Source organism: Haemaphysalis longicornis, unplaced genomic scaffold, assembly GCF_048455015.1.
Source record: "Haemaphysalis longicornis isolate Haplotype H1 unplaced genomic scaffold, Haemaphysalis longicornis Haplotype H1 scaffold_9, whole genome shotgun sequence".
Lineage (NCBI taxonomy): Eukaryota > Metazoa > Arthropoda > Arachnida > Ixodida > Ixodidae > Haemaphysalis > Haemaphysalis longicornis.
This window is the reverse complement of record NW_027526460.1, coordinates 112843807-112857618: the sequence shown is the minus strand read 5'-3', so window position 1 is coordinate 112857618 and position 13812 is coordinate 112843807. Positions and strand designations below refer to the sequence as shown.

The following is a 13812-nucleotide window of genomic DNA, read 5'->3' as shown; positions in this document are numbered from 1 at the left end:
CACTTTTGCACGCCTCATAGCCAAGGTGCAGCTTTGGTGCATTAAACCCCCAAATTTAAAAAAAATTGTCCTTTATTTGTGGTCAGGGCCAACAAAAAAAAAAAGTATGGAGGAATTAGTCACATGCTGCAAGCTTCGGCTTCTTTGCATGCAAGGTTACGGGTCTTTTTTTGATGTTGTTGCATTTTAAGTGCAGAGCACTTTAGGGCCGCACCTTGTCGTCGTAGCTCGCTCGCTGGACCCAAGTAGAGCCGACGTTCCGTCGTAGTGGCTGTTGTCGCAGCATAACCCAGAGGCTTCGAAAGCCAAGCGGTTTGTATAGTCATAAGCGTTTGAAACCTGTGAACCGCTGCCGCTTGACATGCATCTCCCCATTGTTTAGCGCAAAGAAAACTGCGGGTACATTTGAGGCGAAATGTACGTAATTAGCCGGCAGCGCCCACGTTCATTTAGTTAGGAACACTCGTTGGGTTGGTTTTTACGACAGTAAGCGAAAAGAAATGTCAGTGCAATGCCGGTACATGCGGGAGGAAAATCAAGCACAAAAAGAACGAAGGCGGGAAATTTGAGTCGCATTGGGTGGTAGCAGTGCGCGGATAACGGCGCCACAGCCCATTATGGCGAATCACTGCTCTGCACTTCCGACAGCTCTCACATTGAGTGGAACGGCTTTAATTTTTTTGATTTGTGCTTCTGTGTGGAAGCTGCTGTCACTGCACTGGTGTATTATGTGCTTCAGTATGCTTTGGGGATGGGTGAATTTAAAATGAAGTCTGTACGGTAAGGATGGACGAAGTTCAGGGACTACGTGCTAAATTATTGTCACAGCAGAGATTACAATGTCCCCATATGCTGAGAACTGAGCAAGAATGCATCTTGTTTCTGTGGCAGGACAAAGTTCCGCATACAAATGAACAAAGCGGAAAATGAAGCTGGTGCCCAATCGATCGACTCGCTGATCAACTACGAGACAGTCAAAGTGAGTTCTTTTTGCCATGTAATTGTAATATCGAAATCTTGCTCGTTTATTTAAGAACTCTAGAGAAAAATGACAATTGTTGTGTTCTCTGCGGAGCCTTTTGTGTGGTGAGGCACCTCAAGCATGCTGTGTGTAATTGTGCTACTGTATAAGCATTTCGTGTAATTTTATTTCTTCACACACCATGTGAAGAACAAACAGTGTTGTTCTCTACTGGTGAATTCCAGAAATATTGTCATCTCACTGGTCTTTAGGCAACAAAGCGCATTATTGAAGCCATTTTGATATGAAAGGCTTGTTGCTACACGCAGTGGCCTTTTTTACGCAATATTTTTTTGTTTTCAAGTTCCTTTGCTAGGTGATGTCTAGTTTGAATTACTATTTGGTCCACATCGACAAATCGAAATTACGTTTGCCTGCTGATTTGAAGTGAATTCCAAGTAGCCCCAGTGGTCCAAGCCTTCGCATATTCTCAGCGGCACTCAAGTCAAGTTCGGTGTGCACATGTCAGTGAAATTACAGTGACAGCATTGAGGCCATTGTGTAATCGATGTACCACTGCGACGTTCTTTCTTCAGTACTTCAACAATGAGAAGTACGAGGTGCAGAACTATGACAAGCTGCTCGCCGAGTACCAAGAGGCGTCGCTGAAGACGACCACCAGCCTGGCGCTGCTGAATTTCGGCCAGAACGCCATCTTCAGCGCCTCGCTGTCGGCCATCATGTTGCTGGCCAGCCAGAACATCCTCAACGGTGGGTCTTGTGCTGATCCAGGTTACACCTGTGCTACACGACAACTTTCAATTGAGAGTCGAACACTCGCCCACAAGTGCGCCCTGTGTGTTCACTTAAAGAAAGAAGAAAACGGGGCTCAAACTAGACGCATACCTGCCAACTCCCCAAAATTGTCCCGGAGACTCCTGAATTTCGACAGTCTCCTGATTGTACGAATTTTATCTCGATTCTCTTGAACAGCAGAGAGTTCGTTTTTTTATTTAAGTGCGTTTGTTGGTATTTCCAGCTGCAACAGTTGCGTTGCTTTAGAAGACCACTCGCCACCACACTTCTAGTTCCTTGTAATCATATCATTGAGGGCCGCCAAGTACTATATTCAAGGTGCTATACCGTGAGCACCGCACCACGGTGTGCAAAATATACTGCAGTGCGTGCGATACACTGCATGCACCACGCGTTTGGGCGCTGCTGGAATGTTGCTTATAGCTTACAAGGGCCGGCCGCGATACACGCTCGCCGACGTAGCAAAAGAAAGCGAGGGAAAAGGTTTCTTCACAACTACAGAAGTTCGGCATGCTCTACTTCAAGAACGAGGACTGGAGTTTCTCATTATGGAAGAACAAAAAAGCTCAAAATAAACACCCTTACCTTGTTCTGGTGTCAGTTTCCAGTCTCAGCAATTTCTGAAATGCTAAAGTAAAAAAAAAAAACACGCCCCCCTCTTCCCCCCCACTGCGGTCTCCCGAATTTTTATGTTGCTAGGTTGGGAGGTCTGTAGACGTGGATGGAGAGAAGATACAACAGATATAGGTGCCGTATCTGCTGTATCTTCTCTTTTTCGTCCACATCTAGCTTGCGCCACGTTTTCTTCTTTCTTTAAGTATGTACCAACTAGCGCAGCAACAAGTTTTGTTAGATCATATGTATTCACAATAGGGCACTTGATTGGTCCAACGGCCTTCAGAAGGCCTTTGAAATGGCCACCAGTTGCGAAGTTTCCTGTAGGCCCTATGTATCAAAAACCGGTTTGCGGTGGACCCCCCTGCTCTGGGGGAAAGCAGGAGCAAGCGAGGGGCAAGTTGACTATCCTGTTATCTGTCGGCAGAACGCTGAAGTAGTATTGAAGTGCTTGGAGCCGCTATTGTAAGTTATAAAAGATAAAAAACTAGGGTAACATAAGCAAACATTACTTTATTTAGTGTTTTCTGGTTTGAAAACCAAGCTTTGCTTTATTAAGTCCTCTTATTAAGAAAGACACACCTGATCACATTGTTATGGGACTTGCTGATTCATGGCCCACAGGCTTATAAGCCACTACGCACCAATGCGAATAGCTTTCCAGTTTTATGAAAATTTTCCTAGCGGCATAGTTTACTTATTGTAGGCATACATCACTTTAGTACTGTAATAAAGTAATGAAACGCTCGCTTGCTAGATGGCGAGTGCCATCTGGTGCAAACTGGCTAAGCTAAACTGTGTTTCTTGTTACTTTTTTATTTCAATGTTGACCCGCCGCGGTGACTCAGTGGCTAAGGCGTTGCGCTGCTGAGCACGAGGTCGCGGGTTCGATTCCCGGCCGCGGCATCCGCTTTTCTTATGGAGGCGAAAAGCAAAAACGGCCGTGTGTACGGGATTTCGGCGCACGTTAAAGATCCCCAGGTGGTCAAAATTAATCCGGAGCCCTCCACTACGGCGCGCCTCATCGCCTGCGTTGCGTCGGCGCGTTAAACCCTACAATCAATCAATTTTAATGCAGAAGTGATATATTTCTGAAATTAGCAAACTATGCGGTTAGGAACATTTTCATGGATCTGTAAAACGTTTTGCATTGGTGCAAGATTGGTTTTAGCCCTTACTGTCATGAATCAGCAAGTGCCATAGTAATGTAATCAGGTGAGTCCCCCTTAAAATTGGTTCCAAGCAACAACAATGACTGCAATAGGTTCTATGTAGACGCATCTCCTTATCCACACCTGCCCGCCCATGTAGAGTGAATGGATAGGGACAGGAAATAACGTCTACCACAGTCAAGACCACACCAATCAATACTGCCGAAGAAGCCGCAATAGCCCATGCAGTAACTACTGCCAACAACACAGTCACCATAATCATGGATTCACAGACCGCTTGCAGGAATTATTAACGAGGACGCATTCCCAACGGCACTTTATACTCTCCAAACGAGCCTGAACTCTCCCAAGGTCTACGTAGCCTGGGTTCCCAGTCACAAATCCTTCAAGGGGAACGAGGCAGCTCGCGCCACTGCCCGCGCCTATATATACCAGACCGTTTCCCTCTCCATCTCATCAACAACCTCCCCTGTGCTACACAGACATCTTGGCCTACTATTGACACCAACGGCGAATGTTCCCCCATCGACACCCTCAACACAGACGAGTCGAAGCTACCATTTTCAGAAGACTCCGAACGAACACGTATCCAAACCACACCTTCCTCCATGCCATATATCTGACTGAATACTGTATCAAGCCACCTGCAGTTACTGCCCAGCACTCAGTACCCTATACCATCAGGTATGGGAGTGCCAGAAAACACCAGGTCAGGTCTGCAACCAATCCACAGTCCCTCCAATCAACGGTGGATGGCACGGGGTTGGCCAGCCAGGACTCTGCAGCCCAGCTTGGCCTGGTGAACAGGGCCTGTGCAGCCAGCCACAGCCAGGGGATCCCGAACTAGGGATCCCCTCCACCGGGCAGGTGCCCTAACAGCAGCACCTGTTGTTCTCAATAAAAAATTAATTCATTCATTTATTCAACATTTGATGGCCATAATTGCTGAAAGTCATCGGGGAGTATCGGGGGCGGAGTTTTCTCACGATAAAACTTTTGTGTCAGTACATATTCTGTAATGTACCATATAAGTCGGAGTACAGGTCAAGCCGGAATACCTTACCTTGCAGACGAAAAATGGGCAAAAAAAAATTACGTACACAACATTGTTTTATTGAGTCTGTAAGCATTTGGTTTGTCTAAAGTTACTTGTTAGAGCTGTCTGAAATCTTGTCGGATGACTGCTTCTGTCTGACTGTCCCCACACAGCAAGTCGTCACAATCTTAAACGCTCACAAAACCATGCCATCAGGAAGCGGGCGTTGAGCGCAGGCCACCCACATGCAGACCGTCACGGGATCCAATCTGTGCAGGCAGCCAGCTAGTGTCTTGGGGTTGCTGCCGGCCATCCATTCATAGAGACCTCGCTCGATGCTCGTGGACAAAAGTTGCCACCTTGTCCTTCAGTTCCAGGTGTACAACGTGGCACCCATGAGACGAGGTCTTTGAGTGTTGCATACAGAGAGCTGCCCCTTCAGATTACGCCAGTAGCGGGCACTCTTTTCGGCCTTTCGGTGGCGCGAAACTTCCACCAGTTGTAAATATTGCCCTTGGCTTGGACATACTCATATAATGTCTCGTTTAAATGCTGTGGTGAACTGGCGCCAAGTGCCTGAGCTTATCTTGAGCAAGAAAGAAATAGCATGAACAGGCTTGTTGACAGTGAGAGAAGCAGGGGAAAAAAAAAAGAAGATGGCGGCACGTTTGATTGATTTTGGTGGCAATGGGGCCTCTTCAGTTTGCATGGGCCCGATGGGCGGCCTGGTTGCCAGATGACAACTAGCATTACGCCAATTACTGATATGTAGGTCAAGGGGTGACTTCTCGGCAATTTTTTTCGTAAAAAATCTTGACCTGTATTCTGACTTATAGATGGTATTCACTGAAAGGTTTAGTGGGTGATTTCTTCACTTGGAAATACTGAAAACTGCCATTTCTGAGCCAGTTTGGCTCAGACATTGCGCGGCTTTTGCCACTGCACCCTCAGCTCGCAGGAAGAAAAAAAACATCGGCTTGCGTTGTCAGTCCCGTTTCAACCAGATTTTCAGCGATAGTGTGAAAAGATATACATATTATTAATCACACTCACATTATGTGGTGGCACTGTTCTTGTCACCGAGAACTTCACATCATCGAAAAGTGAAACCGCGGCTGCGAACGAAGGCGAAACAACGCGCAAGAGGCTGACGCTGCAGTTGCCTGCGACCGCGGATGTCGACACAAGTGCCTTCTAATGCATGGTTGAGTGCAAAAAGCAAACAATGGTTTTGAAGAAATGTTGCACGCGTACACCGGTTTAGATATGATGGTGGTGTAGCAGCTAGTACGTGCAAGGTCGTCTCCCGAACTGTGCTGTGCTTCAACTGTGCAGTCAGCAGAAGAGCTGGCAAATCGCAAGTGCCATTTAAACAAATTACTTGTGTTGGGCTTCCTTTTAAGGCGAAATGTTCGGCAACAATATTTCTGTTGTTGTCCTTGAACAGGTGACAGACCTTGAAGGTACGATCAGCTTTCATAGCATACGCGCGTGACTTAGTCCATCGCATTGCAGGTGCACGCATACATAGGCTGCGAAATTTTTACCGCTCTACCTAGTCGTGCAACGATTTCAACCATGTCTGGCGATAGGTAGATCGTAGGGTGCTGCACAAAACAGTATTTGGCATCGAGTCATTACTTTGCGTTCGGTGGGGCACAGTGTAAAACATTGAACAGCTGTTGTTGTCATGTGCTGTGCTTTTTCGAGCGCCAGCACGAATAAGTACCGCCATCTCGTGGAGCTCGACATAACCAGTGACGAGCCACACACATGGCAGCCCACATGCATTCCACGCCAGTGAATACAATTTATTCGGGAGGTGAAAAAGAATAGTGTCTGTGTGGCATTGCCTCCATATTGCCCACATTAAAGAGACCCTGAAGCCAAAATACAAGTTACTCTATATTGATAGATTAGCTTACCGAAAACACAAATATACCACTCTTTTGCATAGCTTTTTTCAAATTAACGTAGCGAACAGCGGAAATGCGAAGACAGGTGCCGCTGCCGCTGGCTATACCGCGCAACTTGCACCCGAAGTGGTTAAAACCTCTGGCGTGTGGGATGTCTTTCATGACTGCCACTGGATGGCGCTACTCGTTCATACTTGGGTTGGCGGTACCGCATTTCGAGGAAGCAAGTGAGCTGTGCACGAACGTTTGATCAATGTTTCATTAGCGATTTCTCAACAATCAAGGCATCTTTTGGCACCAAATCAACGCTAAAATGTCTATGAGATGGTCAGATTTTTGTTTGAACCAACTTGCTGGTTGCCTTCAGTGTCATTTTAATCCACAGCCCTCTACCATGGCACGTAACTCACAGCCCACGTGTGGCTGTGATGCATTGAAATGAAATTCGGTAATTTCAATGTGTGGGCAAAAAGAATGCTTCGGGCAGACCGTCGCGTATAGCTAATTGAATCTGTGTGCATGATGCATGATTCAGGATGCCTTAATTTATTCCTAGGGTTACCGCCTGACCGGTTTTGGACCGGCCCGACCAGTTTTTTAGACAGCGGGCCGGTTGCCGGTCTGTACCTAAAACCGGCCGACATTGGCCGGTTTTTTTGGCCATTGTGCCGCGGTTATTATTATTTTTTTTTTTTTGCCTTTTGTAAGCGTAAACACGTACTACGACAACCAATATGTGTCGACAAGCTGTGCAAAGAAACGCGAGTAGAGGAAATGCGTGGCCGAGCACGATTCCCGAGGTGGAAGGGTACCAAAGGGAGGGAACAGCACAACGAAATGTCGCCGGCGCGATCAGCAAGTGCGGTTACTCTTCAGTGCAGCACATTCAGAGCAATAGCCCTCAATCGCCTTCAGTGCAAAAGTTATGTTGCTTTCTCCGTAGAAAAAAGCTACAAGGAATGGCATTGCATGTCAATAAAAAAATGTGGCATCTTTTTTTTTCAACACAAATTCAACTTCTACTCCCCCCCATCTGAATCGCCGTTTTTTTCTTCGGGGAAAGGTGGCAACCCTTTCCCATTATAGTTTTAGCGCGTCACTTTAGCATAGACATGTTTAAGAGTGCGGAAACGATCGAGTACCCAGTGTCTAGCCTGCTGGTCGCTGCAAAGTGGTGCTTGGGAGAAAATATTGTCTATAAGGGTGGCCCAGGCATGTTGGTTAATCATAGTGGCATAAAACTCTGCTAAGGGTGATGATGAGAAAAGAGCCGACAACAAAGGCACTGACTTTGGGGCTGCTGTTGCCTCTTTTTCACGCAATAAGTGAGCCAAACTTGGCTATTGTAGTTACCAGTGCCGTTCACAAAATTTGGAGCTTCGCGAGACTATGTAAGGCTATTGGCTGAGTATCTTTTTGGGCATTTTTTTTTTCTCTGCCTCCTCTTCCTTGAGGTTAGTGCTGCAGCAGCAAAGAAAAACCCTCCTGTGGTGATGCCATGTCGCAGGCACGATGACTGTGGGCGACTTGGTGATGGTGAACGGGCTGTTGTTCCAGCTGTCGCTGCCGCTCAACTTTCTCGGCTCGGTGTACCGCGAGGTGAAGCAGTCGCTCATCGACATGCAGACCATGTTCGCTCTCATGAAGCTCGGGACGCCCATCAAGGCAAGTGAAAACAGGAAACGGGCAGGGGGGCACTTCCGCGTTATTAAAGGAGTGCTGACACGAAATTTCAAAGCTGAAATAACTATGTAAAATGCTTCCTTTTTATCAGGAGATATCTCCCAGCAAGTTTTGACAGCAACCGTTCAGCGTAACATATTTTAAGTCCATTTTAGTCTTTGCCCGCACGAGAAAGCCCAGAGCGGGCCGATACGACATCATCTGCTACTTGCCCCAAACTGCCGACGTCGGGGCTCCCGCGACGAAGCCAACGTGCTGGCTGGGGTTGGCGCGCGCTGCTCCGGCGTGTGTACAAGTCATGGTTTTTGGACTGACGTCGCGCTGCTCGGGCGCGTAGGGACGGTGAAGACCTCAACCGGTCTGAGCGTACGCGTGCGCTTGCGCGCGCGCGCGCATTCAGAGCGGCGGCGGTACGGCAAGAATGGTGACGTCACGGGATACCTCCTGTCATGGCGGCCGCTCGGCGTTCGTTCTGTTGAAACCGAAACTGACACGAATAAACTACGCCGTAAATGAATGATTACACTGCACTCGACCGTCTAATGTGTCATGCTGTGATTAGTGGGCTGGTAGGCACGCATAGCAGCGAAAAAAACGTAAGACGAAAATTTCGGGTTAGTACTCCTTTAAGTGCGAAAGCATAAAGGGCCCATTGAGCAATAAAGCTGGTGTTGGCAATGGCGTCTAGGACAGCAAAACGGTTCCTTGGGGAGTGTTCCATAGCCCGAGCCGTTCCATAGGATGGGGTGTTTCGTGGTGCAACCTTAAATTTGGCAGGAGTGAGAGGTGGCTGTCCACGCCAGCACACCGCAGATGCGGGGAGCAGAACGCAGTGAAACGAGCAAACGGACGAGCGGCGAAATTCACCATTGTCGTCAACTCCCCCGTTACGTACATGGCAGCAGGAGCAAGCAGCAGCACATGTAGAAGACAGATTGAAGCTATTTGAACGAGTCTGCACTCCATTTCATACATATTGTGCAATGCTGCTAAGGCTGGAGGGTGTAATTGTACGCTTCCTGCGACGAGGGAGGTAGAGCGCAAGGCTGCTGAAAGCAATAAACTAAACTTGCAGATGCTGTGAACTGAATTGCTCTAACTAGGATTTTGCTAGTGTTATCTGAACCGATTGATTTAGGTGCGCTTGCTCAGTGTAGACCGCTTATAACGTATGTCGCGGGAGCCGCAAAAATCCGCACTTTAAGCAGTACCGCACTATGTATAACCAAAACATGCGCGAAACCAACCACATCTCAACCTACTTCTCAAGTCATCCTATGTTCATCATCACTCAAACGCACAGCACTTAAAAAGAAAGGCATGGTCTTTATTTCGTTTCTTTTTTTCTTTCTTCTTTTTTTTTTTTATCTTTCTTCCACATCAGCCGCTGCTGCAGGGTCTTACACATTGCAGGTGCGGTCTTACAAACGCCGAGCATGGCTGTAACTTCCGTAGTGTTTGTGTTTTAAATGTTCATACGTAGCTGCATTTTTAGCGTCTGAACAGATGCCGTGGGATAATGTGATAAGAATGCCAGCGGGACATTTGTGTTTCTTTGACCCCACCTATGATTATCAGCGCAACGTACTGATGGTGGAAATCTTCAGCTGCACGCGGCTTGCTATCTACAGATGTTCAAAAAGGGAAGGGGCAGTGGCTTATCTGCACAGCGCTCCAAAGCGTGAACCGCATGGAGCGATTTCTTCTCGTGAAAACGTGCAGTGCATGCCGCAGGTGCAGCGACGCCGGTGCAAATACAACTGGTGTGGTGTGTGTGGTGGGGTAAGAGGCAGCAACATGGCATTGGCACTGGCCGTGAAGTAGTGCAGGCAGCTCTAGCGACCACTTCTAACCGCTCGCTGAAATGCCACACGAGGCGCAAGCAAAGATGCTCATGCAAGAAAAGAGCTGATAATCTGGGCGAAAATCCTGGAAAAAGTACCTGCGTCGTCTTCTCAAAGAGGCGGGGTATACAGCCGGACCCGGAAATTAAACTGAATGGCAACTTGATTCCAGTAAAAAAGGAACACAATTTTTTAGGCGTCGTATTAGACGAAAAACTCGCAGTCATTCCTCACATCAAACTAAAACATAAATGCCTCAAATCAATCAACATTCTTGAGGTCCTTTCACACCACTCCTATGGTGCGGACAAGCAACTCCTCTTACGTGTCTTCACAAGCTTGGTGGGGTCCCGCTTTGACTATGGGAGTGTGGTTTATGGGTCGGCAGCAAAAACATCGCTGAAAATGCTAGACCCAGTGCTGCACTTGGGGCTTCACCTCGCGTCGGACGCTTTCCGCACTAGCCCCATACAAAGCCTATACGTCGGGTGCGATAAATGGTCCCTAGATCACCAGCGAACATACATGGATCTTCCTTATGCTCTTAAGATTTCGTCAATAACCCACCATCCTTTCAAACCTTTTATTTGTGATACACCCATGTCCCAACTTCTTCTAAATCGTCCATCTATCTCTGCTCCGTTCTCACCTCCGCTGCGTCGGCGTGTTAAGCCCTACAATCAATCAATCAATCAATCTGCTGACACGGATGTGCACTGCCGTTTCGATCCCATGAATTATGCATTATATGCCGGGCATTTGTCACAAGCTCTAAGTTTGCTTAGCTACCCGCCGTGGTGGCTCAGTGGCTAAGGCGTTGCGCTGCTGAGCACGAGGTCGCGGGTTCGATTCCCGGCCATGGCGGCCGCTTTTCTTATGGAGGCGAAAAGCAAAAATGCCCGTGTGTACGAGATTTCGGCGCACGATAAAGATCCCCAGGTGATCAAAATTAGGTAGCATTTCGGCTGGCGTACCCGCACATTTTCCCGCCATTTTTTTCGCGGGGCTACCATGTTTGCCAGACCAGGACTTCCCTCTGTTGATTAGCTCGCATCGTCCGTAAAGGCCGCGGATCTGTCAGCCCGCTCTGGGTATACAAACCCCAGCGCGCTCACGCTGCGGGCTCGGGCTCGAGCCCGGGTTTTTTTTTTCGCTTCGTCCCCATGGTTGCCAGACCAGGACTGCACTCCCCTTTACGGACTGCCTTTACAGGCCCCATACGTTTGTAGTACCTCCCGTGGGGACGAAGCGAAAAAAAAAAACCAGGCTCGAGCCTGAGCCCACGGCGCGAGCGAGCAGGGGTTTGTAACCAGAGCGGGCTGACAGATCCGCGGCCTTTACGGACGATGCGAGCTAATCAACAGAGGGCAATCCTGGTCTGGCAACCATGGTAGCCCCGCGAAAAAATGGCGGGAAAATTTGCGGGTACGCCAGCCGAAATGCTACCCAAAATTAATCCGGAGCCCTCCACTAGGGCGCGCCTCATCGCCTGCATTGCGTCGGCGCGTTAAACCCTACAATCAATCAATCAATCAAAATCAAGTTTGCTTAGCTTGTTTCCATCAGGTGTTCCTTCATAACAGCACACTCTGTTAACATCCGTTGTTCTCATCACTCTCACGAAGCAAGTGCACCTGTGTTCTCGATGCAGTCCGACAAGGCGGATCCCCCGTTGGTGATCACTCCTGCCACCGCTACAGTGGAGTTTGAAGAGGTGGCCTTTGGCTACATCGAGGGGCAGCCAATCATCAAGGGGCTGAGCTTCTCGATTCCTGCTGGCAAGAAGGTGGCCTTGGTCGGTGGCAGCGGCACCGGGTGAGTGGGTGCGTTTTCGGCGTTCCTCAAGGTGCCGTGCTTGCACCCCTTATGTTCTTGTGGAAAGATCTCAGTACATGCATTAATCGCCAGCTGGTTGTTCCAAACAAAGCATCAAACACAACAGCAACTGGGGTTGCTTATGTTATCAACATTGTGCCCGATCACTTGTCATATGTATCACCCATTGAAGGGACAATAGAAGTTGAGTGACTATGTCTGGATTGGAAGATGAGACCCTTTGTAGCTACTTTTGCTTTTGCTTGAATAAAGACAATGCATTGTTTGTTTAGAAATACACAATTAAAGGTGACACTTCTAAGTTCTCCTGCTTTCCTCCCAGGTTTTTATGACGTGGAATAAAGCTTCACAAACTTGGAACTAGATGCAGCAATGCAAGGCCACCTCAAATAACATGCAAGGGCCGGCTCTCTGTGTTTCAGTGTAGTGAACAGTAGAGGTGATGGCCGGCTTGGTTGCCTAATTGTCTATACTAAGACGCTTGCTTTTGCTGCTGGCTACCATGTGTATATATGTATAGCTTATGATAATTGGGAATGAAGGGGTCTTTGAATGAACATAGTAAGGAAATCTCTGTTAAAAATAGGAAGTTTGAATTGGTAGGGAAGGAATAAAATAGGGCAACAGTTGCGCTCCAGACAGGATCCAAACACGCAACCTTCGCAGTTGAGCTACAAAAGCAACAAACCCCCCCCTTCTGTGTGCTCTGTTGTGTGTATAAGTGTTTTCTGCATTCTGATGTGGTAGACCGTGCCACTTCAACAACTTTGGGGTGTAGGGGACCTTTTTTTGACCCCAGTGGCAGTGACTGAAGTGGTACTAGGGTTGTTTTTACGCTGCAGTGTCCTTTGAGAAAGGCAGCCAAAGAACGTCTTGTTAAAGTTCCGTTGATAAATAACCTGTCGCCACCATTCAGAGCCACAGTTGTTTGAACCGGTGCCCCAATGTGGACTTTGTTCATTGCTCATTGCAGTTTTCCGCTTCTGCCTGAGCGATAATTTCTGGTTTTTTTCTGTTCATCCCAGAAAGTCGACCGTTATTCGGCTGTTGTACCGGTTCTTTGACCCTACGCAAGGGCGGATCCTGATCAATGGCCAGGACATAAGGACCGTCAATCTCGACAGCTTGCGGAAAGCTATCGCAATCGTTCCCCAGGTGGGTTTCTTTGTTCCTGACACGTTTTTGGTTTGACCGCCTTTGTTGCAATTCCCTCTAATGTTTTAATCATCTTTAATGCAAAAAAGGCAAGACATTCGTGTTTTAAAATTAGGATATGTAGTGCAAAGAACATAAAGGATATAAAAGAGGTGTTCAGTTATTGGGAATTTAGTTTCGGCACCAGCTGTGTGTGCATTCGTTTGTGGAAAAAGAATGTGACGCGGGAACGTTTTGTTAATCAATCTCGACTCAAGCAGCAACTCGAGCAGTTCTTTTAGGGGTCTTCACTGACCAGAATAAAACCCCCGCTGTAAGTGTACTCTTCTTTCAGCACTTACCGTGCATGCTGTAGGGCACAACTGCGACGTGTTTCGCTTTTCCATGCTTTAAAACTTATTCTTCATGTCGCGCAGATAAAAGGATTCGACAAGCAACCGTTTGCTTGTTGTATCACAGCATGCATCTCCATGCAAATCAGTGAGGTACATGTACTCGTGGCAAGCATGGTGGCGATAAACTCCTTCACTACAGCACATCTTCAAAATCGAATCACGGTTTCAGTGCCTAATTCGATCATGTTCGATGTCGAAGACAATATGATGTGGTGGCTAACTCAGGAAATTCCCTTTCAGAATCACTTTTATTTTCATTCTACAAGGAAACCCGGGAGAAAAAGGCACTAGTCTCTTGATACTCTGATTTCAGACTCCTTATATATTTTCTCGAAAATGTCTTTCCAGCAACGCACGCTGGTGTAGTAGTGAAGCCAACTTTA

At 47.6% G+C, this 13812-nt stretch overlaps 1 protein-coding gene across 2 annotated transcripts in view; it reads left to right on the top strand.

The window, feature by feature from the left end:
• LOC144152712 (iron-sulfur clusters transporter ABCB7, mitochondrial-like) overlaps positions 1 to 13812 on the top strand; it is a 65920-nt gene that overhangs the window by 33021 nt on the left and 19087 nt on the right. For both annotated transcript variants that reach the window (XM_077684117.1, XM_077684118.1), the window contains 5 exons: positions 892 to 979; positions 1558 to 1732; positions 8024 to 8181; positions 11695 to 11858; positions 12905 to 13034. In XM_077684117.1, coding sequence (XP_077540243.1) covers positions 892 to 979; positions 1558 to 1732; positions 8024 to 8181; positions 11695 to 11858; positions 12905 to 13034 — 715 coding nt within the window. The remainder of the gene's footprint in view (positions 1 to 891; positions 980 to 1557; positions 1733 to 8023; positions 8182 to 11694; positions 11859 to 12904; positions 13035 to 13812) is intronic.